General features: G+C 51.1%; 2 protein-coding genes across 2 annotated transcripts; both read left to right on the top strand.

The window, feature by feature from the left end:
* Window positions 1-285: 285 nt before the first annotated feature.
* On the top strand, window positions 286-2,790 carry LOC119107726 (prespore protein Dp87). Its single transcript, XM_037231269.1, has 2 exons — window positions 286-371; window positions 1,755-2,790. The coding sequence occupies exons 1-2, from the start codon at window positions 302-304 to the stop codon at window positions 2,456-2,458; spliced, it is 774 nt and encodes a 257-aa protein (XP_037087164.1). The 5' UTR covers window positions 286-301; the 3' UTR covers window positions 2,459-2,790.
* Window positions 2,791-8,088: 5,298 nt separating this feature from the next.
* On the top strand, window positions 8,089-23,486 carry spartin. Its single transcript, XM_037231634.1, has 12 exons — window positions 8,089-8,173; window positions 9,959-10,129; window positions 10,442-10,551; window positions 11,203-11,398; window positions 12,638-12,839; window positions 13,218-13,352; window positions 13,716-13,753; window positions 13,793-13,916; window positions 14,343-14,375; window positions 19,703-19,897; window positions 20,795-20,916; window positions 22,322-23,486. Exons 1-12 carry the CDS (start codon window positions 8,159-8,161, stop codon window positions 22,685-22,687), a joined length of 1,707 nt encoding a protein of 568 aa, XP_037087529.1. The 5' UTR covers window positions 8,089-8,158; the 3' UTR covers window positions 22,688-23,486.

Here is a 23,486-nt window from a genome sequence, read left to right as displayed (position 1 = left end):
CCCAATCCGCGAATATAGTTATTTAGTTTGAGTACTTCGCCCTCCCATGAAGGTGTCTAAAGCAAAGCTCTCCACCATGATGCTGAGCATGTTTGGAAATGGCGAGCGAATCTGGAAAACCCGGCGCTTTGCTTGCTTCCAGCGAGCTTCCCGTGTGTCGCGCATACCCCCGCCTTCAGCGAACCGTGACTGGGCGGGCGGCCCGCTGCGGGCGCACGGGCGGGATTTTCCACCGCTGTCGGCGAGTTCCGCGGCGAGCGTTTTGGCTCAGTCGTCCGACAGAGCGGTGCTGGTGGGCAGCATGGCGCTCCTGGGAGTCGTTCTCGGTCTGGTGCTGCTGTGTGACAGTATCGGCCGCCTGCAAGCTGCTGGTCGGTGTCTCTCAAGCTTCTTGGCATGATATTTGTTGATGTTCTAAGCTTATTCAGTGTGCCCCCCCCCAAAAAACTAGTTTGTGCTGTGTGTTCTCGTAGACGCCGGCTTCTGCACTTTGCACGCTTCTGGGTGAGATGAAAACGAAATCTTGCAATTTGGTGCCAGTCTGTTACAGACATCTCTTCTGCAGAAATCCACATGTTGCATATTGTATCAGATGCGGGACGCGGCCGAATTCTCTGAACCTGAACACTCAACGCCTCAGGCAATCACGTGATCGCCAGCCGACCTCAGGGTCACGTTTCCCATTACCAGCAGAGTCGCTCTGCCCATTGGCTAAGTGCCCAGTCGAGTTGCTACCTTTGCTTCCTTGCTACCTCCAAACTGCAGGAGCTGTTGTGACGCACTTACCTCTGACGTCATATGTTGCAACTTGTGGACAAGTCACAGATCTGACGTCATAGGTTAGTGCGTCACAACAGCTCCCACGCCTTTGGATGTGAGTCGCTTATGTATGACTTAGGTGCTTGGGACGTCGTAGGTAGCAACTCAAATAGGTACTTTGCCAGTGAGGAACACAGCCTGGTAGCAGTCTCACTAACTGCAAGGGGAGGGGAGAGAAAGCATGGAAACCCGGCCAGCCTAGTTGGGGTGGCGCCGAGTGGTGTGCCGCTGCTGTGTATGCACGGTTCACCGGGGCCCAGTTCTTTATTGGCGAAGTGCCTTCTTTAGGTTAATTTTTGTGACGTCACAAGTGCTTTCGCATACAAGTGACTATACCCTGACGTGGAAAAATTGTTATGACGCACGCACCCCTCATGTCATATATTGCAACTTGCAGAATGCGTTTGGTATGGGAAACACGACGGGGCACTGGATGTTACGGTTTAATGCCTTACGCGTAGGGAAGGTTGTATATACCAATCTGCTATCCATCCGTAATTCGTCGTATGCACCCATTACCGAATCGTTCGCACATTCCCACCAATTAAGGTTCAAACAAATGATAACCGGTTGCCTCGCTGCTCCAAAAGTCTACGCTGTTTGCGTTCTTATTTCCGCTGGAGCGACATCACTTTGGCTTAGATCTTAATAATTTGAAAAGGATCTCACCCAACACAGGCACGTAGCCAGAATTTTCGTCGGGGAAGGCAAAATTTAAGTTTCTCCAACATGCTGTAAACTTGAGTGAATTCCTGCGAAATCGCCAAGTGTATAATGTGAACTGCACTGTTAGAGGACATGTATATATATATATATATATATATATATATATATATATATATATGTATATATATATATATATATATATATATATATATATATGTATATATATATCCCTGGAAGCAAACTACGGCTGCCCGCCGCTGTGTTCGCAGGTCACGACCTCGACCGCGGCTGCACGCTGCCGTGTCCCAACGGCGAGCATTGCGAGTTGGAGCATGTTGACCACGGTGGCTACTACTCCACCCGCAGCCAAGTGTGCGTGGGGGACCCGCTGCCGGTGGAGCGTCCCTCCAGCTGCCAGAACGTTCACTGCGGTGATCTGCAGACCTGCGTGTTGCAGGAGGTGATCTGTATCAGGGCGCCCTGTTACCCCGTGCCGGCCTGCATCCCGGACCGGTGCGCCGCAGTCCGATGCGGAACTGGCACGGTTTGTGTGACGGCGAGAAGGTCTGACTCGCAGCCCGCCTGCAGTGACTTCCCCAACTGCCAGTTCACTGTCAGGTGCGAGCCACGAGCCAAGCCGAAGCCCGGCTTCTGCCCGCCGCCGGAGCAGGTGTCCCAGGCCAACGTCAGCCGCTGCGAGTACGACAACGACTGCGCATCCGGCCTGCTCTGCTGTCCGGGCGCCTCCGGAGGGGGACGTGGCTGCACCTCCCCCGCCTACCCCCACCCGTGCTATGACTTCGAATGTCCCCCTGAAGCGCCCACGTGTGTGGTACGTGGCGGGATGCAGACGTGCTTAGACCGGGTGTGTCAGCCGGGCAGCTTCTTCTGTCGGGATGACAAACAGTTCTTCTGCTCAGACGAGGGCGAGATCATCGATACCGGCGTGCCGGCGCCGGCGGACTGCTCCTAATGACTGCTGTTATGATGCGTGTTGGATTGACTTGGTCACACCTCGTTCTGATTGAGATGCGGCGCAGATGAACATACTGCTGCGTGATAATATGGGATAATATGGGATCAAGCGTGATAATATGGGATAAACCGACTTCTTTACTTGTTCTCGGCTTTAGTTGTTGTTTTTTTACTCGTAGCCATCACCAGAACGAATCCCATGAATGCGATTATCGCTATGGGTGTGACGGTACTTTTTCAAATTTGTCCAATTATGTTTTCCAACCAAGTGTTCAAAAACAGTTGACATTTCTGTCGGAATGGCTTGCAATAAAAATCACTCGTAATGCAGGTATTTGCCACTTGGAAACGCCGATTTTCAGACACCTTAGTTCCGAAAAATCTGAATAGCTTATTGCGGGATTTGTGCAGTTGTGAGCGTTGTGGTATGTCAGTCATTCGCCACAAAATGCTGCCGCTGAATGGATGGTGTGATCATGACCAGGTGGTGTGGCTAGGACTCACACAGGAAGCGCTGCATACTCTGAGCTCTGATCCCAGGAATCCATCCAGTCAAAGAGTTCAGCTATTATTCATGTTCAAAGATTGCTCTATGCCTTCAAACACTTTCACATAAAGAGTGCTCCTTAGGTACCCGGGTGCGAAAATATTTTCCAGACCACAGACAGTATGTATTATCGTGGTACATTCATTCGACCTCATCTGTATCATCAAAATATATATTATGATGAAGACAGTCCAGTATAGGATCGGTAAAAAAACCACTGGAATGACAGCGCCTGTCTTCGGGAACATTGCGATGCAAACAGAGCCATTGACTAAAAGAAGAGGACATGCTGACACCTCCGGTCGTCCGCAGCGCAAAAAATCGTGATCAGATTGCCCAGCCCCCGATCAAAATAAATTGTGATTAGATGACCCAGCCGTGCAATAGAACACGTTGTGATCAGACAACCCAGTCGACGAGAAGAACACGTCGTGATCAGACAGCCCAGCCGCGGAGCAGAGCACATTGGGATCAGACGACCCAGCCGCGGAGCAGAGCACATTGGGATCAGACGACCCAGCCGCGGAGCAGAACATATTGGGATCAGACGACCCAGCCGCGGAGCAGAGCACATTGGGATCAGACGACCCAGCCGCGGAGCAGAACACATTGGGATCAGACGACCCAGTCACGGAGCAGAGCACATTGGGATCAGACGACCCAGCCGCGGAGCAGAACACATTGGGATCAGACGGCCCAGCCGCGGAGCAGAGCACATTGGGATCAGACAACCCAGCCGCGGAGCAGAGCACATTGGGATCAGACGACCCAGTCACGGAGCAGAGCACATTGGGATCAGACGACCCAGCCGCGGAGCAGAACACATTGGGATCAGACGACCCAGTCACGGGGCAGAGCACATTGTTATCCCAGCCGCTGCCGGCCGCCGCCGAGCTGAGCTTAACTGTCGTTGAAGCGGTGGGTAAACCGGATGCAGTGTTGGATGGCTTCAGACATCTCAAAGGGAATGTTCAGCATTTGAAGGTATAAACAAAACATTAGTTAGGATGAAATAAGCTCACTTAGAACCATTGGTACGCTTTGGAATGCAAAGGACTACACTAGGCAACACAGTTTCACTATTTCGTAAGCATTTCTTTAAGTATGTCACCGTTCGCTTGTGTCGTGGGAAGTTTGTATGACGTCAGACAGGCTTCAAAACTTGCAGTGCAAAATTGCCACCCTAACGGAGGGGCTGCCTCACTTATAGTGCTTCATTTTTGGGAAATGTGTGGTGGTAATTATTGCGGTATTTCCAGCACCCTAGTATCATTTTGTGCGTGTGATTTAGCCTCTTCTCGTGGCGCACTATCGTGTGATTTAGCTCCCTCTCGTGGCACACTACCAAATCATGCAGCGAATGCACGACATTGTTTCAGAACCAGTTTAAGTCCGCTGGTTTCATAAATCGACCTCACGTGCACCAGACGCAAATAAATTAGCGACTATATTTGCATTGGCCTGGGACGCTGCACGGCCAATGAGATGGCAGCCATTAAGTACCATTTCTGTGGTGCCGTACATGCCTGGGTGACCTTGAAATAATCTGTGCGATATAGTCTGCACGGTTTTGCGCGCGTCTAGCTCACAAACCAGAGGGGTTTTCCACTTTGAGAAGGGCAGGGCTGTGAACTGCATTTAAAAAATTTTCAACAAAACATCTAGGTGTAGGCGTCGCCATCTACGCGATGGTAGCATCTACATATACATCCCGCAAGGGTTTGTCCCATTTTAGCGACATTTTCTAAACAAAATATAAATTTTGAGCTCGATGCGCGACACCTTGATACCATGGGGTGGTATGAAGAGGAAGGGGGGGGGGCAGGGGCCAATGCCCCCACTCTTTAAGGTGGCGGGGGGGGGGGGCAGCAATGTTAATTGCCCCCCGCACTTTTTCAGACTTAATCTGCGTTTAGCTTACTTTCGTCATGCGAAACGAAAGATGGCATCCCTTTTCTTAAAGAAAAAGGAATGCATTTGCTTTCATACATACATGTACATTTAGTATAACAGCATTGTTTGATATCTTTAAAAAAAATCGTCTTGACAGGCAAACGCATTATGAGGGAATCCTCAGGCAATTGGAGAGACTGTTTCACATTCGCGTGTGATTTTGGGCTGAAGTCATCAGCTTGAAAGCCATTCGATGAGGTCCACAGCCGCACCCTTCTTAAGACCTACAACCCTGTCGTTTCTGGGCTAGACGCCCGCAAAGATGTGCAGTCTATCTCGTGCAGACTATTCCAAAGTCGTTCAGGCATGCGGAGCGTCATAGCAACGTCATTCAAACCCTGCCCCCCCCCCCCCCCCCAGGCCAAGCGGCATTCGTTACCAGGAGGAATATTATCGCCCAGCGGTTCAGATCTGGCCTCCGTGAGCACAGTTCCCAAAGGTGGTGGACATTAATTGGCTCTCAAACAATGTTGAGCTAACTGTGCAAACCTTAATCACGAAGCACATTCTGTGCTACATAATACAATAAGGTTGACATTGCTACTTCACTTCTAGTTATTACGGAAATAAGGCCTGTAATCAAATACGATGTAATCAAATAATAAGAACATCACGACAAAGGGGCAAAACACGAGCACATAACGATATTTGGCTCGCCGAACTTTTCCAGCCCATGCTGTCATCTCCTGAAGTACTACAAGTAAGTGGAAATTTCGTGAGGCCAGTTTCACAGTACCTCAGTGGCATACAAACGTTCCATGGCACAATCACACTATGATGTATTGAGAAGTATGTTTTCTGAATAGAGAAAATGTGTTGCGTAGTGCAGCCTTTTGCACTTAAAAGCACAACTAGAGTTAAAGGTGAGTTTATTGCAACATATCGGATTCTTGCTTCAATATCTTCAAACGTGGAACGTTTTATTTCACACGTAGGTTGCTGTTGGTGTGTGCATATATTCACGAATCGATGAGACAGAATGAATTGGCAGGCATGATCACGTGCTTTGCGAGCTTATATCCAGGAAAGCCGTTTGAGTTCAATCGACCTATGAAGTGAATGCGCCTAGGCAGAAAGCACGAGTACTTGGGAGAGGGATTCCAACTTCCTTAAAAAGTTAACGAAGGCCCCATGGTCATGGCTTCCGCCGCCCCTTCCCCGCCTTCCCAACTAAGGAGGACTCCCGTTGCCCCTGTGCCTCTGCCGTAGTTGGCTAGAATCTTACTCTGAGCGCTAAGCACATTTTTTAGAGGTGCAGCACAGTGATACGGGGATCTGTATTAAACAAGGAAATGTCCTCTTTTGGTAAGAGGCACAACTGTTGCCACGGAAGACTGGACAAGGGGCGAGCAACGCCAAAACACAGCCTGCCATGAATTGGGCTCAGACGGCCGCGGGTGCTGCCCGTGGAATTCACACACATCACAGTGTGCCGACCCGCATCACCGTGGCTTTTCAGTGGTCGAAGCCAAACAAACTACGCCAATGGGTAGTAAATATGGCCGTGGAAGACGCTGTCACACGTGTGAAACGCATTTAGATTTGTCAGCGAATAGTTAACTATGGCTAAACAGAATGGAACCACACATGAATACCGTACTCTGCACCTCAGCTTGGCTATCTGTAATTGTACCTACTTTGCCACTTTGGCATTCAACTTCACAACGCACAGTAACGTAACAAGACCGCACCGCACACGACTCGACGCTCAAGGTAGATTTGCGGACAGGTAGGGACCCAGCACTGTCGGACACGCGCACAGGCACAAGCCGAATATGGCCCCGGCCCCGCAGACAGGCACAGACTGATGACGCCGGCATGTAGGCAGGCATGACGGCCTGTGCCGCCAACAGGCAGACCGTGCACGCCGGAATGTGGTCAGGTGCTGACCAAGCACGGCCGACCCCGAAGACAGGTGCATACAGACCGAGCACGGTGAAAAACAGATAGGCACGGACCGAGCATGGTGGCTGTACATGCAGGCACGGACCGAGCATGGTGGCTGCGCATGCAGGCACGGACCGAGCATGGCGGCTGTACATGCAGGCACGGACCGAGCATGGCGGCTGTACATGCAGGCACGGACCGAGCATGGCGTCTCTGCATACAGGCAAATACCCAGCACTGCGGTACGGAGACATCAGGCACGGCCCGAGCACGGCAGCTGCGTGAGTAGGTGCGGAACTACGGAACGATCGCGACCCGCCCTGCTGACAGGTGCAGACTGAGTATCATGGATGTGCAAACAGGTGCAGGTAGCCACGAGAACTCTGGCCACCTATATTGAACCGTTAGTTAAATTCAACTACAAAGCCGGCGGAAAAATCTCATTCACCCTCTCCACCTCACTGGTAGGCAATGTATTTGGTGCATCTAGCGCAAACATACTGTTGTGTACAGCAAACTCGCCACGCTCGCCACTCGCCCGCACCACCAGCGGCGGCACGACCACGAGGTGTGAGACCGTATCAAATATAAGTGCGAGGTGATGGCTTGCCGCTTTCGGTAGTCATGTGTTTTATCATACTTGTTAAGCTCCGCACAATCGTTTCGCTGCTCATATACATCTGCTGCGACCAATTTTTAAGTTATAGGTACAAAGACAGACTGATGTTCCTGCCGCTTTATTGCGGACAAGTCTCTGTGTGCGTCGTCAATTGCATTTGCATACCTTGCTGCATTGGCTCGCATTGCTCATTCTTATCCGCTTCGCCATAAGATTTTACGTAATCCCTTCGCTAGTGATATGCGCCCTCGGGTGATCACCTGCCCATTCTCTGCGCGAGTATTTCGATGTTCCGGTTTCCCCTCAGCGTTACGTTCGGCGGCCCGCGGCGCACCCTGCAGCGCGCCTCGCATTGACGTTATGGTACCACTGACGTCACGCTACTGTCAAGCGAAGAGGAATGATCTGAATGGTCACCCCAGCGGTCGCAAGCGCGGATTTGTGCTAGTGCATTGGAGCCACCGATTCATCCGGCGAGAGAGCGGGTGAGTCAGGTGGAAAGGCATCAGTAAATGAATGGGCGAAATACCGTTGCAGTAATTTATTTTATAGTTCTTTATTGTTCTTTTTTGATGGTTTGATTGCAGTGATTACAGTTGAGGTTTAGGCCCCGCATGAAGTGCGACCATTAATGCTGTAACTCTCGCCTTCCTTTTTCATTGAAATTATCGATAAGAAATTCTCAAGAACTCATGCAAAATGACAAGGTAGAAAATCTTGTACGGATGTGTGTGGTGTTGATGTGCAGGTTGGATCGGTAGGTGGGGAAATGCTGCATTCGTGGCTCAAGTGCTGTTGTAAACTGATATGTGCCACACAGCTGGTGGGGCTTTGATCATTATCACATTTATTGTTTATGCTCTTTTTCTGCCCTTTGCACATGTATGGTCATTTTTTCATGCATATAAGTCAAATAGTAAACCATGAAGGGAAGTGTTTTAAGACCGAAATGAAGCTAAACAGCACCCAAATTTTCATATTTTAGGAATGCTGAATAAGGTCCTGTGATTCTACAGTGATTTTGTAGCTTCGCTTAAGCTAATCAGTTAAATGAGCACTTTAAGTTGCACAGTAGACTACATATGTGGACCTTTTTCCTGGACCACCATGTGTGAATTGTTAAGCAATGCATTGATGCTGTCCCTTCTAGCCAAATGATTGTGTCCCAGCTGTTGGCCAACTGGGTAGGACTTTTGATATTTAGTGTGTTTTGGAAACCCATGAAACAGCCACATGGCAAATGTTTGCTCCTGATGAAATAGGTCATGATGCCCTTGATCCAAGTCAAACCTGCATGATTGTTTTTTAGGATGCTGATGATTGCATATGAGACAAAACTGTTACACTGTTTAACTACTATACCAGTGAGATGGTTCTTGACACTTTGCTGGAGTGCTCCCTTGCCAGTAGGTATTTTCCCCACAATTGGTTGTGAGCAAAAAGTTTTAATGAGACATGATGACCTCAGATGCCAAGATGTGTGGTGCAGGCTGACAAGTGTTGTTTGGCAGGCTCATTAGCTAGTTATGTTCCCCAAAGATGACTATTCATAGAGTTGACACTGCTGTTCAAGTTGGGGCAAAATGACATGAGTCAGCATGGCCTAAAACCCCAATCATCATAATCATCACTTGTAAATATAGGCTTGATCTGGCCATGGCATGTGCTGCAGATAGTTAGGGTCCTCATTTTTCTTACAAAACTATCATGGCATCTCTAACTTGCCCTACTTGGCATTGTGTGCCATCTTCAGTTTGATGTATCTCTTTTAAAGTTTTATTTTTCTTTTTTATCTTCACCATCTTATTTTCCATCATGGTTATCCTCAGTGTTTGAATGGCAGTTATGTAGACTATGTAGACTTGGACTTGTTTGGGAGCAATACTTCTTAGGTCTTTGAAGCATGGAAGCAAGCATGGTCTGACAGGGTGTCAAGCAATGTTGTGGGTTTCCTGTATAGTACCAACCTTTTCAATCCTTGATTGTCTGCATTACACCATTTTGTCAGGAGACCCTGTATTTGGAAATAGTTGCAAAATTGTTGCATTATGACAGACTGCATTTTTGGGAACAATTTAGCAATAGTGAGGTACTCTGCTGATGCCAGTGATGTGTCAAGTTGAAAGGGTGCCAACAATAACTGTGTAAAACAAAGCAACAGATATATGGCTTCTGATGGTATGTTTACTTCTACATGTTCTCTGAGTTTCCCATGTGATATTTTCAAAACTGAAGCCTGCTTATAGATGACAGGTGGATTGTTGTTAAATTCCATTTTTGCATTCTAAAGCATAATAATCTTATGCTTTTGTGATGTAATTGTTCCATTTTTATCACCTAAAAAAGAAATGTGAAGTCCTTCTTGAGGTTCCGAATAATGTCGTGAAACACAGATGCAATGGCAGCTAAGCAGCCAGTATACAGTGACACATCATATTATGGTATCTGCTCTTCTATCAGCAAAAATGTTGCAACTATGACTGTCTTCCCAGGCCAGCATGGCAGAGGTACCTCCTCGCCCGCCGCGTGCCCGGGACGCCGCACCGGCCGCCGCCGCCACCGCCACTGCCGGGCCCTGGGAGGAGTTCAGCCGTCTACACGACCACTGTTACATGGTCACAGACCAGGCCCTAGTGGCAGAGACAAATGGCAGGATCCAGCAGGTGAGACGACGGCAACCTCATGGTGGTAGGGTCACGCTCCCTCGGTCGATTACACGAATCACGTCAGGTGTCACTGAACTGTGCGAGTCGAAGTGTTTCCCCGTCCAGTCACCCAGCTGGTAGTCATTTCGTTGTGACCGGCGTCATCAGCTCGCTTACGTGAGTTTGCACCACCCGCGACTATTCACCTGCAGCTGGGCCGGTGGCCTAATGGTGGCTGGATTCGTGTATAGCGAGGCAATTTCCTGTTGCAGTTTGCAAGCCTTGCTGATGGTGACACCGACCGCTGATCCGTGTGACTGATTGCCGCAGGCCGTCGACGGGTATCAGGAGGCCCTGACCCTGATGGACCAGGCGCTGGCCGTCGAACCTCAGAATAACGAGAAAATCGCCACCATGCAAGACAAAATTCGCCGGGCCAAGTAAGGCATATGAGATCCGAGGAATCGACCAGCCATCCGCTCAGAATACTAGGATTGACCAACTGACCACACAATCATGATATAACGCAATATGTCTGGGAGATGAATTTCATCAAGACTGTTAAGTTTTGAAAAATCGAGATCCGCATCACACTCCCGATTCATTTCATGCTTTTGGTTTTGTCAGAAATTTTCATGACAACACTTCCATAACCGTTCAGGCGAAGGCAATGCGCCGTTGAAGAATTCATTGGAGTTGAAATGTTCTTTTTGGAATCTAAGCTGATTTGCTTGTTATTGGGAAAATATGGCTTCAAACCAGTTCAGGTTAGATCAATCTCTATTAACAAGTACCTAGAGGATTTTCAGAAATAAAAGGGATTTTGAAATGGGGTAAACCGCAGGTGGGCATGTTTTGGTTCTCGTCTGTTCTGTGATGCGTTGCTGTGGTAACATCGTAGCTGTTGAACTACTCATTTAATGCACACAAAGATAGCACTGCGTTGTCCGGTAGTCGTCAGATATGCTGTAGCATTAATCACAATGCGCTAGCTCCACCGCGCCACCTGTACGTGCGTACGTACAGGTGGCTAGCGCCACCTGTGGGCTAGCGGTCTGACGAGTACAGCCGGTGGCGTCGCCCGCCCCCAGGAAGGAGACGCTGATGCGGCTGGTGGACGCCCAGTCGGCGCTGGCGGCGGCCGCCGCGCCGCCACCGCCGCTCACGTCTGGCCGGGACGCGCCGCCCTCCTACGACTCGCTGTACCCGGCCGTGCCGGCAGCGGCCGGCCCGCTCTACCCGGCCGTGCCCGAGGAGACGTCCGTGCGGCCCCAGCTGGCGGCCCGGGTACGCGAGCCCCGCCGCGACCGCGGCGGGCCTACGCACGCCGCGCCTCCACGCCGCTGGAGATGTGTGACGCCCGAAGATGGTCTGTGCACAAGTCACGTGCTTTGATTTGACGGGTTTTTGACAGCTTTGAGCAGCTTTCTGTGCGCAGTTGAGCAGGTGTCCTTGCATTCGGAGCACGTCGGATTTTGCGGCCATTCCAAAGAGCCCACAGAGTACGTTTGGCACAACGTCCTTCTCCCGGGGTAACGTGAACACCAGGTTAAGCTAAACTAACAAATACCCTGTGATAAGTTGGGCGTCAATTTTTTTCTTGGAATTGGCCGTTGCCCAGAACAATTAAGCTTACAGAAAATGGTGCGTTACAAAACGTGCTTTTGCTGAGTTTGTAACGCCGAACGGCCACTGTGTGGAGTGATACAAGACAGTTCTGGAAGTTTTGGCAAGCATGGAAGGTGACTGCGATATCTGGCCTTCCCGCCTACAGCATCTTTTCACGTTGGGGTGTTAACCGATATCTACTGACAATTTTGGAATGGAGGCTAAAGCAGGCTTTTCAAGACCCAGCTGTAGATGCGCAAGTGATGACCGAGTCCCGTGCATCACGGCGTCGCATTGTTGGCTCGTTTATGCACGGAAGGACTTGCACCAGCGTCCTGCTCTTCGCAGCGGTCGATGCTGCTGCGGCCACGGGCGATCGTTCCGACCTCGTAGCCGCGTGTTTGCTGGCATGATACACGCGATAAAGGGCACATATTTGGAGTAAAGAGAACTAATGAGAGCCATCCGACTACTTTTCCAGGAAGCAGGCAGCATCAACATGTCAATAGTTGTGGTCATTGGCACCAATGAACATCAAGTTATCAGTGACAGTGCGAACAATTAATTTGTAGTGACTGGTGTGCACATTGTCCGCAGGCCGTGTTAATGCTTTCCATGTGATGCAGGTTTTCATGCCAGTATGGTATGGCGCATCTTGGTTTTCTCGGCCGGTGCTGGCCTCTCGCACTGTTTGTCGATAACGGTCCAGACTTCAGAGAATGATAGCTGTGTACGGCCTGATCTGTTGTGCGATCATTTGAATCACTGTTTTTGGACATCCGTAACTGACCACATGTGCTCCCATAATGTTAACCCGGTCTACGTTTGTAAGAATCGCGCGTTACGCGCCATCATCGCCTTTGCGAGCGACCTCGTCCTGCTGGCCCCGCCGACCCTGACCGCGAGCCGCGCCGCCAGGTGGCAGCAGCGGCCGAGGACGAGCAGGCGGCCGCCCTGATGGAGATCGCCGAGGAGACGGACGGAGACTGTGTCTTGCTGCCGGACCTGGCGGAAGAGCTGTTCGTGCTGCCGGACGGCGCCCAGATGTTCTTCGTGGCGCCGGACGGGAACGTCAGCGCGCCGTCCTCGCCGCAGCACCTGCGGCTCTGCCGATTCGCCGGTCAGTAGTCGGCTGTAACGCTGGCCTTGGCTGGGCCGGCACCTCAGGCTTCCGAGCGACACACAGTCGTCCGGTGGTCTGTGAACAGCAGGGGTGGCGCCGATAAAACCCAAGAACCCAACCGGCATATCGGTACTCGTGTTGATAATTGTTGACCCGTCGTAACTGCCATTTGCGTCGCATCGTCGGATGCCGGGTGTTGTTGTCACCACATGCCCGGCGCATTGCAAGGACTATGGTCCCGACACGGCGTCCTGACACGGGGCCGAGCGCACTGCACGTGTGACAGCGAGTCTGTCGCACGCCGCCGTACCGTCCGTGCGCGCGTGCGCCTGTATGTGCGGGTCTGTGACTGGTGCCCCGCCTCCACCGCCGCAGGGGCGGCGGCGCCGGCCGGCTCGCCCCAGGCGTTCCTGCAGGTGGGCGACTGGACGTACCCGCTCATCCCCGGCTGCTCGCCCGTGCTGCACAGCAACTTCGGGCCATACATGTTCCCCGACCTGGAGAGACCAGGTGCGTGTGTGTGTTGACGCGTCGGCTCCGGGCCTGGAGGGCAGACGTGTGCACGCTAGCGATGAGCGAACCCTGGGCTGGCTGGCCGGTGGTTGATTGCCACGATTGGGAGGAAGTTGTGGCATTACATGTCTGCTGTTGGAGACGAGCTGCCATGTGACTGGTGCGACCGGCCACCATTATTTGTAAAACATGTGCGGACGTGTGTACGAACATGCGAATAGATGAGATTTAGCTTATTGGGATTTCCTTTAGGTGGCTTGCCGGGCGGCGTTTGACGCAGTGCACCGGCGGAACAAACCATGTGTTCGTGCGTTAATGAGCTGATCGCGGCCAACCAGTCACTGCGCCGCTGGCCGCCAGGGTGTCATGTGGCGCTGCTGCTGCCCGAATCGGTGTCGGTGACCAGTCGGCGCCGCTTCGAGAGCCTGCTGACCGAGCTGACGGCGCTGGTGGAGCAGCCGGAAGAGGTGCCGACGACCGCCGGCGCCGCCGAAGCCGCCGGCCGCAGCGACAAGCAGAAGGAGCGCCTCTCCGCCTGGCTCTCCGGCGGCCTGGTCAAAGGTGAGGGGCAGCGTCCCGAGGCGGGGCAGCGGCCGGCGGCGGCGGGGACCACCGCTGACATGTCGGCAGGCGACCCAGCCGGCTAGCAGGTCGTGACCTCGTGACCTGACGCCGCTCTGGACTGCTCTGGTTAGTTGATGTGTTGAGTATGGCGACTGGTCGGTAAACTTAAACGCATCGGTTGGCGTACATGAATACCAGATTATTTTGTGTTCCTGGCGATCTGAAATATAAAGACCGATTGATCGTTACAAGCTGGCCGATTAATATAAATATCAGGCTGCTGTGTGTCCCTGTAGCCGTGCTGACAAGCGAGTCATGTCAGTCGGCCGGCAAGCACTGTTGTCAGCTGCTTGTCGCCGTCGACCCCGCTCGCACCGCCCTCTGTGTGCGTGTGGTGTGACCGACCGCGCTGCCGTCCGGTAGACGGCAGCCAGTTGATGGAGGCGTACCTTACCGGTGAGCGCCGCATGCCAGCCGCGCCGCTGGCGGCCGCTCCGGGGGTCCCGTGCATGACACCGTATCCGCAGTCGTAGAGCGCACCACTGCGGTAGTGCAACGTGTTCGTGCGTAGTTTGTCTGTAGTGTTGTCGGACAGCACGTCGTAGCGGGATTCAAGATTTGGAGCGTAGCAGATGAAGCGACCTAAGGTAGTTTGTCGTTGGCGACCATCGTTCCCCTGATGCAAAGCGGAGTTACCGGCGCCGCAGCCGGTGATATGTACACAGTGATGGCCATGGCATTCAGGGCTCTTGCTGAAGAAAAGAAAAACGTAACCGAGCGTGGCTCTGTAAAATTGAGCTTGGATGGCATGTCATGTCTGTTTGCCTTTAGGCACGCAACATTTTTTTTTGCTGTTTTCTTTTTACTGTTCTCGCTGCTGGTGTTCTTTTGCTGTTTGCTGCCGTTTACGATTGCGTTTGGGACTTAACGTTACTGACGTAGTTTGCCATGTGGTATGCAGAGTATCAAAATTAAGCCTTTTTTCGCCAAACATTTTGTAGACATTCGTTGAAGGCATGCAGTGATCGTATGTTATATTATAACATGAATGGGCGGGGCGGGGGAACGCAAGTGCAGGTTAGGAACTGCCAAAAGGTCACGCAGACCTCGACTTTTTCAAAATAGCTTGCCTAAGGATGTGCACAGATAGCATTTACAAATGACGATGGAGCGCAGCTACACACAGGTTTGGCAGGAGCCGTGCTTACGGCCATGAAATCGGTCACCAGAAGACATCTGATGCAAATTACAGGTAGCGCAGGTACACAGGTTTGGCAGGAAACGTGCCTACGGCCATGGAAGCGGTTACCTAAAGTTACCTGATGCAAATTACAGGCAGCGCAGCTACACACAGGCTTAGCAGGAACCGCGCTTACGGCCATAAAATCAGTCACCAAAATACATCTCATGTGGCGTCACAAGCGATAGATCGTGCATCCTGTTACAGCAGAGCGAGATTTAACTACATTATATCGGCGTGATCCCACACCACGGGCAGCAGCCAGTCGAAAGCTATCGGATACGTCTGCCGGCTTGGACAAAATGGAACTTGCGCCCTTTGAGGAATTCATTTGATCAAGACCAGCGCCAATGAATGCTACGGATTGACGAGTGTGGCGACCGTCATCACGTCCTCGTAAAAACAAACAAAAGTGTCTCCCATCGGCACGTACCAAAAGCGAACGAAGCCGATCGAGGCCAAGATGACAAATACCCGGTTTACATGGGCAGCCGAGGATAATTCGAATTAAGATCGGAACGGATCATGCGACGTTAACCCTCTCGGCGAGAGGCGTTTACATGGGCGAAACCGGCTTTACGTCGGATTAACGGTCGATAGTTCGATCCCGCTTAGTTCGAATCAAGGAACGGATTATGGGCGAAAACTGCGCTTTTGAGGCGAACTGAACAAAACAAGAAGAAAAAAGCCGGTACTCTGCGTATGGATGGCGAATGTCACGAGCCATGGTGGGCGCGAGACAGCTTTGAGGGCGAGGAGGAAGATGGACTCCGTTGGAAAAATGATCTGTGCGGGACTCATAGGCTTTATAGCTACAGCACAAGCCATAGCACTTGAAACACAAGAGTTGTGCAGTCAGCACTGCCAAATCTGTCACATAAGCGGTGTTAGATGCAAATTTTTACTAGCGGGAAACTTTGGCTAGCAGGAAATCAGTATTTTCTTGTATTGGCCAATGACACTCACAAACTTACCACACTCATATCAGTATGCCACCCAGCATCATGTCATCTACTTTGCGCAGCCCAAGAAACACATTACCTACTCCCACACTAATGCATTTATGAGGAGCCTGCAACAGTGAGCTAAGCTACAGAAATGACTCATGAATGCTACATAGTTGGGGGCAAAAATTGTGTAACTATGTTGTCTTTCCCCATCCAATGCATCATCAGTACCTGAGGGCAGCATTGCCATTTAGACTTGGCATGGACTGGCAAGTCAGAATGCAGCTATTTCCTTTCTTGACATACTGGGGTTGAAATACTGCTTTGATATCCTTGCAGTCAACAGCATTGGCTGATATGGACTGATGGCTAGGTGGCACAAACAGCTGTGTTCGCACAGTCCAAAGATCATGACATGTAAACCAGCCCCAGAGCTGTCATGACAAAAGCAATCTGGGCTCAAAATTCATAACAAATGATTAATTATAACAACAGCTCAATTATCCAACTCATGGTCTGCAAAGATACCTGTCACAAAAAGCACCAAGGTAACATATTTACTCACCAGTACAAAAACAGATAATGATGTGCACCACAGATGTTCTCTGCACATCATGTGGCATTATGTTAGGTTTACTTAGTTTATGCACTGTTTTCTTCCACATGAAATGCACAAACCTGGATTTGACAGAGTACTGATGACAGCTATTTTCATCCAGTGCTCACATTTGCTTTCTTGACATTTTGGAACCATCACTGGGCAATTTTGGTCCCATCATTAAAAATAGTTCACATTCTGCACTGACTGCAATGATCTATTGCCTATATTTGTTGATCCTTTGCATCATGCAGGAATTATTGAGTTACCGATCTCACACACATTAAACCGACAAGCAACAAACAGCCTAATCGCATCAAAAACAAATATTCCAGCCCCCGCTTCCTTGCCATTTGGTCTACCAGTGTGATGTAACTTCATATTTCCTTGACGAGCCAGTCACCGATATCCAGCACATCCCTCCTGCCAATAGGTGATCAACCAAATGTTCAAGTCACAGGAGGAATGTCTGCAAAATCAATCCTGGGGCATTTATGTATTCACTTAATGAAAGAAACTATTGGTACTCCCTGCAAGAACTACTGAACAGTTGAAGTACCTACCTCATGGCCTGCAAAGACACCCATCACAAAAAAGCACCAAGGCGACATATTTAATCACCAGTACAAAAACAGGTGATGACATGCAACACAGACGTGTTCTCCATGCAGCATGTGCCATTGTGTTAGGTGTTAGTTTATGCAATGTTTTCCCGCACATGGAACACACAAACTTGGATTTAACAGAGTAATGATGACAACTATTTTCATCCAGTGTTCACATTTGCTTTCTTGCTGTTCTGACCCCATCATTGGGCAATTTCAGTCCTGCCATTAAAAAAGTTCACATTCCGAGCTGACCGCAATGATCTATATTTGTTCATCCGTCATATCATGCAGCAATTTTTAAGCTACCTTTCTCACACAAATTTGACTGACAGGCAACCAGCATCCTAATTTAAGGAACATCTGCAAGAACACTCCTGGGGCCTTTAGGTATTGACTTAATGAAAGAAACTTGGAGGCATTCTCTGCAAGAATTTTGAGCAATCCAAAAATTAAAGTGAGGACAAGTCAAAGCTATATGAAACGACCATATTACCTCCATCTGGCTTTTGGAAGCATGGAGCCTGCCCCAGATGTAAATTAATCTAACCTTTAGGCGGAAAGATAACACCAAACACCGCCGACGCCTGCTGTCTGCATAGATCAAGCGCCTAGCAAGGCTAAATTACGTGAGCATTTCTGTGCTGCTAGCCACTCAAGGCCCTCAATAATAAGGGTAGTTTTAGCAGCATGGTGTCAACTTCACCTTCTTTCTCTTTTCCTTCACCATCTTGGACTTGGACCGTCTCGAGCAATAGCTAAAAACCCGTGGAAAATCGGCAACACCAAACAAAACTGAAATGGCCATGAACAGAACTGCGTGCGCCAGGCATTTTTCTTTTTCTTTTTTTTTGTTTAGACAGCTGACGGCCGATAATTCGGACGAAATCCCTTCCTGAACGGATGATCCTCTCACGGGAAGGGATTTCCTCCGGCGCACGATTCGAATCAGCGGAACGGCGCGTGAGTGTATACATGGGCCGGATAGTTCGGATCGAGGACGGGTCCCGGCTCAATTCGAATCACAGCTGCCCATGTAAACAGGGTAAAAGAGGACGGATGTCGGCCTCCGGTCGCGGCGGCGGGTGTGCTGAAGGCGGCAGGTGTACTGCTGAGATTTGGCATGTGTGTGCGATATTGCCATCTGAGGATCGTTATTCACATGCAGTGGGAATGTATTCCGCTGGTCCCCTTTTCCAGGCGTCATTTCCGTTTTTCATTATGCGTGCTGCCACTTTTTTAGACACGCCTGTGTTAGACCACTTCGTTTTTTTAGTGGGCAGCGTTAAGACATTGGACGCTCGGAGACGCGCTGGTCACAGCGGGCGGGTCGCTGGAACGCGACCGTAAGTATGTCGGACTCCCTTGCGCAAAATTATCCCACTTGCAAACGCTCCTTATCACAAACTGTATCCTCGCTTCGTCTCTGGGCATCGTTTGGCGAAGAAAAGCTGCAATCGGTCGGAAGAAGAAGAAGTTTGCCGATGTCTCGATGGGGATTCGCTCAAGCTTTGTTTTACGCTTTCGCGCGATCTGTATGATTGTGAAGCGGTTGCAGAATCTCGGGAGGACAGATCGTGTCACGTCACGATACCAGCACCTGTTGTATCACGCTGTTCTCTTTTTTTCTAAGTGTTGGCGCCGCCATTTTTTTTGTAGAAAACACTCAGAAGCACGTAGATCCGTTTGAAAATGCTCCCAAAATGCTCTTTCATCCTGTTGCTTAATGTTAAAATGCAGTGCAGCCGCACTTTTGTGTTATGATGCATTTTCATGATCACTTACCATGCATATCCTCAGTCCCCTTTTAGTCTTTGGCGTAGTCCTCCAAGCACAAATATTGTGGATTCCAGGCTCCGATTTCTACCTAGTACGGTTCTTGATGACCATTGTGTTCATGCAACGGCTCCATACGCCCTTTGTGTGATTAAGGCGTATCGCTGCTGATAATGTGATGGTATGGGGTGACGTAAAAAGTTCCCCCATGTTTTCTGGCCTCAGTTTCTAAACCGCTGGACGGAGTGTCCGGAAACCTGTGAGCTTTGCTAGCGGCTTTGGTTTCACATATGCTAGAACCTTTGAAATCCTGATGCCATTTGCGTTGAAGTGAAATAGATCGCACGCGTCAAGCCATAAGTCTGATTCATCTACAGTGGTGACTTCATTTGATGCGTGCTATGTGTAAGAATAGACAGCAGACTCGGTTTTCGCGAGCCAACAGGAAGTCTGAGGTCCCCACGGGCCTTCCGAGGTGCTGATGGGATGGTCGCCATGTGGACTGCGCCAGATCTGGCCGTGGCGTCGGCGGCTGAAGGGCTGCATCACACGCCACCGCTGCGTTCGGCCGTCACCCCTCGTTCGCCACCGTCAGCGTGCGGCCGCTGTCGCTTCAGGTGCCGAGATGCTCTCCAAGGGCCTGGTGACGGGCGCTGAGAAGCTGAGCCAGTACATGGCCACGGGCACGCAGCAGCTGCAGAGCGGCATAGCGCCGGCGACCGGCCCCGTGCGCGTCGACCCTCGGGTGCAGACGGGCGCCAAGACCGCCAAACAGGTCTCCGTCGGCGTGCTCAAAGGCAGCGAATTCGTCGGTGAGCGTCGAGGGAAGACCCTGATCTTGGCTGACGCCCGCGGCTGCTCTGATCTCTGCCTATGTCAACGTCACCCGTTGGCATAGCGAGAGGTGGTATGACTTGGTATAACATGGGTGCAGCGCTCTGTGTTATAAAAGCTTGTGGCTGCGCGGACACCATAATCTTTAGATGGAACAGTGACCTAGGAAGAAACTAGGAGGGCCAGAAAAGATATTCTACTATTCTTTTCTACGAGGAAGAAAGGGTTACAATAGAGGCCACCTGTGTGTTCTCAAGCGCGACTGACGCCCGACATAGTCCGCTGGAAGCATGGGAGCGCCATAGGTCCCATCAATAATGGCGGATCCCCTCTCGAGGTGGCAGGGATGGAGCCCACCAAACAGCTTTTTAACTTCATGTGTCACGAAACGATCAGAACATTCTGATACAAAAGGCACTTTTCCAACCCCGACCAATGCGACCAATGCCGAAGAACCGAAATTTGCGGCATTCTTGATTTGTATTCGGCTGTGACACTACCACGCCCTCGTAATTATGTCTTATGGGAGGTACGGACCGCCTATGTTCGAGGCCAATATTTACCCGGGTTGTTTCACACAAATGGAAGCTACCGTCACGAAGAGAAATGACGTATAGGGAGATTGTGTCATCATTTTCAAGGTGCTTAACCATATTTTGCGAAAGGACCAGTCTTTTTAAGAGCAGATGGCAGATGGAAAGGCCTAGATTGTCGGACGGTTGTCCTGCGTTGGTCACGTGATCTCAGGTATACGGGACTGCCCTGTCTAGTCTTATATCCCTCTTCGTGCCTTGATGTTGTTATACGGTTGTCACACCTGCACATCGTGCACACGAGTGTTGGTCGTCTCACGCGAGCCGTGCTGTGCGCTCCAGTGAGTCAGGTGGGGCGCGGCACCATGGCGTTGGCCTCCTACATCGCACCGTACATGAAGCGCACCGGTGCCAGGCTGCTGACCGCCACCCGCGCCGCCGACGAGACGACGGCCAACAGCAAGGTGGGCTCGAGCGCTGCCGTACCTCCGGCACACTCAGTGTGTTCAAGTTACGAACGCCGTTTGGAAAACGACTGTTGGCTGGTGCTGTTATCACATCCCTGCAGGCCATCTTTTCTCGCTGTTGTTTGACCCCCGAAGCTGGGTTTCCAACGTCGACTTAGTTGCAAGGATCGTTGTTTTAAGCTCCCACCGAACTTTGGGCCGCATCACTCCAAATAAACATGTGTTTTGTGGTCCTGTGCCATGTAAAGCGTATCCGTTCCGCTGTTCAGTTGGTTGGAGCGCTTTCCATTTAACTCTCCCACCCTTGGTGGGGTGGGCTGGAGCTGCTTTAAGCACCCGCTGTGCGCCCCTGTCTAGGATGGCCTGCGGCCCGCGGCAACGGCCGCACTGAAGGTCAGGTTACGTCAGGGGGTAGGACGGACCGTGCCGAGCGTGCTGGCATGTTAAGATGAGAATGATGAAGTGAGAAAAAAACTAAATGGAAAATAGGAAGTTATGCTGGCACGTCGCATAAGAACTTTTGAACTCATAACAGCCATTTTTTGAAAGATCTTTAGATTACAAGGTCATATTCAGAAATTTTGCGTTCAAATGGCGGTCATAGCCCAACAATCCTGGTTTCCCCTTGGTCTTCTCGTCGCTTATGTCTTGAGTAGCGCGCCGCGTGTTGTGCGCTTATGTGGCCAACATTCGCAAATGTCACTTAAGATGGTCGTTGATGGCTTACGTATTGGATGTAAATGCAAAGGACCGACGATTCATCCAAATGTGAGCGATCGCAACGGATGTTCGTGTAAAAAATGGCACAAGGCCGAATAGAAGCTTTCAAAATGGTTGTGATATGAGACATAAAACAAAAGCTCACTGACAAATTACATGCACTTGAATAGATAAGTGCGTGTAACAGGTCCTAAATCCCTCAACAGTGTGCCCCATCCATTATACACGGTGGTACTACCAGGGTGCACTCTCAGCGTGTTTCGACGAAAGCGTTGGCTTTAGCTGCGCTATATTTTCAGTCATGGCAATGTTATGGCTGCTAATGGTCATTGTTACAAGTAAATAGTATCTGACATTTTCTTTGTGTGGCAGCGAATCAAATATTGTCATGCGAGCCTTTTCAAGAACAGGACGTTTGTAGTCGGACCCGAAGCTTAGGAAGGGGTTTGAGTTATTGACACAGCATCCCAAAAATCCTCCCCTTTATTACACCGTGATGGATGGTATGCTTCCCCGTCGGTTGCATTAACCCGGGTATCTTGCATTACATCCAATGTGTTACTCAAATAGAACTAGAGTGACAGATAGCCCTGGAGCGGCACATGGTTGGTTCTGTCGTCGCCAGTGTACCGCTCTCCCCCTCGGCCGAGTGTCGGTCCCCTGATCGCCGGGCGCGCCGCAGATGGACGACGTGCTGGAAGTGGCGTCCGGGGCGGTGCGCGGCTTCGGCTTGGTGTACCGGGGTCTGGAGCAGGCCGCCACGCAGCTGGCCAACAGCCTGGCCGACAACACGGTGCAGCTGGTGGAGCACCGGTACGGCGCCGAGGCTGGGCTCGTCACGCACCACAGCCTGCACGCCGCCGGCAACCTGGCTATGACCGGGCACAACGTGCAGTCGCTGGGCGCCAAGGGCATCGCCAAACGCGTGGCCAAGGACACCGGCAAACACCTCATCCACGAGCACGAGCAGAAGCGCCAGGGCGCCGACGCCGCGGGAGAGGTGCCGCCGCCGGCCGCTCAGCCGGGCCGGCCGGCGAAGAAGATCTGAAGCTGGCGGCCTGGCCTCGACTGACGCCGCCACCGGCCTCTGTGTTGCTAGCGCACCTCCAGGTATGCATGAGAGGCGTTTATACGAAAAGGCTGGGTGTGCCAGATGCGGTCCTCCGCTGCGGGTGCGTGTGTCAAATGCGGGCTTTTTGACACTGGCTGTTTATGAGTTCCTTGATCTGGAGTCGCGCGTATACCAGCAATAGCGACCGAACCGTCTGCCTTTTTGAGAGCGAACGGTTCCCTGAATAGTGGCTAAGACAGATGTTTTTTTATACTGTTGTGCCAGATTTCTGTTGGCTCGTGGCGTGGTCCGTGCAGAAATGGCTTTCGTTTTGTCTACTTAACCAAATATGGCATTGGTCCAGAAGCAGAGATGCTGGGCATTAGAGCCCAGGTAGCCAAGCATATTACTAGCGACAGCTGTGCCTTCGCTGACTAGGGTGCCTACCACGAGAAGGCGCCAGCGGCAGTGGCTGATATCTTATAGGGGCAGCCAGGCAGGACGCGTCGTAGTTTGGCACGCGGCTGCTGCAGCTGGCTCCTCCGCTTGCGTTGGTGTCTGTCCAGCACTGGACTGCAATCCGGCTGTGTGGAGACTTAAATATCGAGGAGCGTTGCTTAGCTTGTGAGGCGCGCTGTTGAGGTGGGACTATAGTAGACTGTCGTTTGCTCGTCCTTCGTCGGCTCGCTCGTGATCTGGCATGATCGGAGGCTGTAGGTGCGACTGACCTGCTTGTTGCTGTTTAGAGCGGTCCGGCCATAGTCCGACGCGACCTGAATAAAACGTGTAGCTTTTG

This window comes from Pollicipes pollicipes, unplaced genomic scaffold (genome assembly GCF_011947565.3).
Source record: "Pollicipes pollicipes isolate AB1234 unplaced genomic scaffold, Ppol_2.1 Scaffold_6686;HRSCAF=7923_pilon_pilon_pilon, whole genome shotgun sequence".
Classification (NCBI taxonomy): domain Eukaryota; kingdom Metazoa; phylum Arthropoda; class Thecostraca; order Pollicipedomorpha; family Pollicipedidae; genus Pollicipes; species Pollicipes pollicipes.
This window is presented reverse-complemented; position numbering and strand designations above follow the sequence as displayed.

Bases quoted from the DNA above. Each gene is read 5' to 3' on its own strand.
- spartin (XM_037231634.1), top strand. The intron at 12,840-13,217 runs GTCAGTAGTCGG...CCACCGCCGCAG, and splicing joins GCGGCTCTGCCGATTCGCCG to GGGCGGCGGCGCCGGCCGGC. The intron at 13,917-14,342 runs GTGAGGGGCAGC...GCCGTCCGGTAG, and splicing joins CTCCGGCGGCCTGGTCAAAG to ACGGCAGCCAGTTGATGGAG.
- LOC119107726 (XM_037231269.1), top strand. From the start codon at position 302: ATGGCGCTCCTGGGAGTCGTTCTCGGTCTGGTGCTGCTGTGTGACAGT. The intron at 372-1,754 runs GTCGGTGTCTCT...CTGTGTTCGCAG, and splicing joins CGGCCGCCTGCAAGCTGCTG to GTCACGACCTCGACCGCGGC.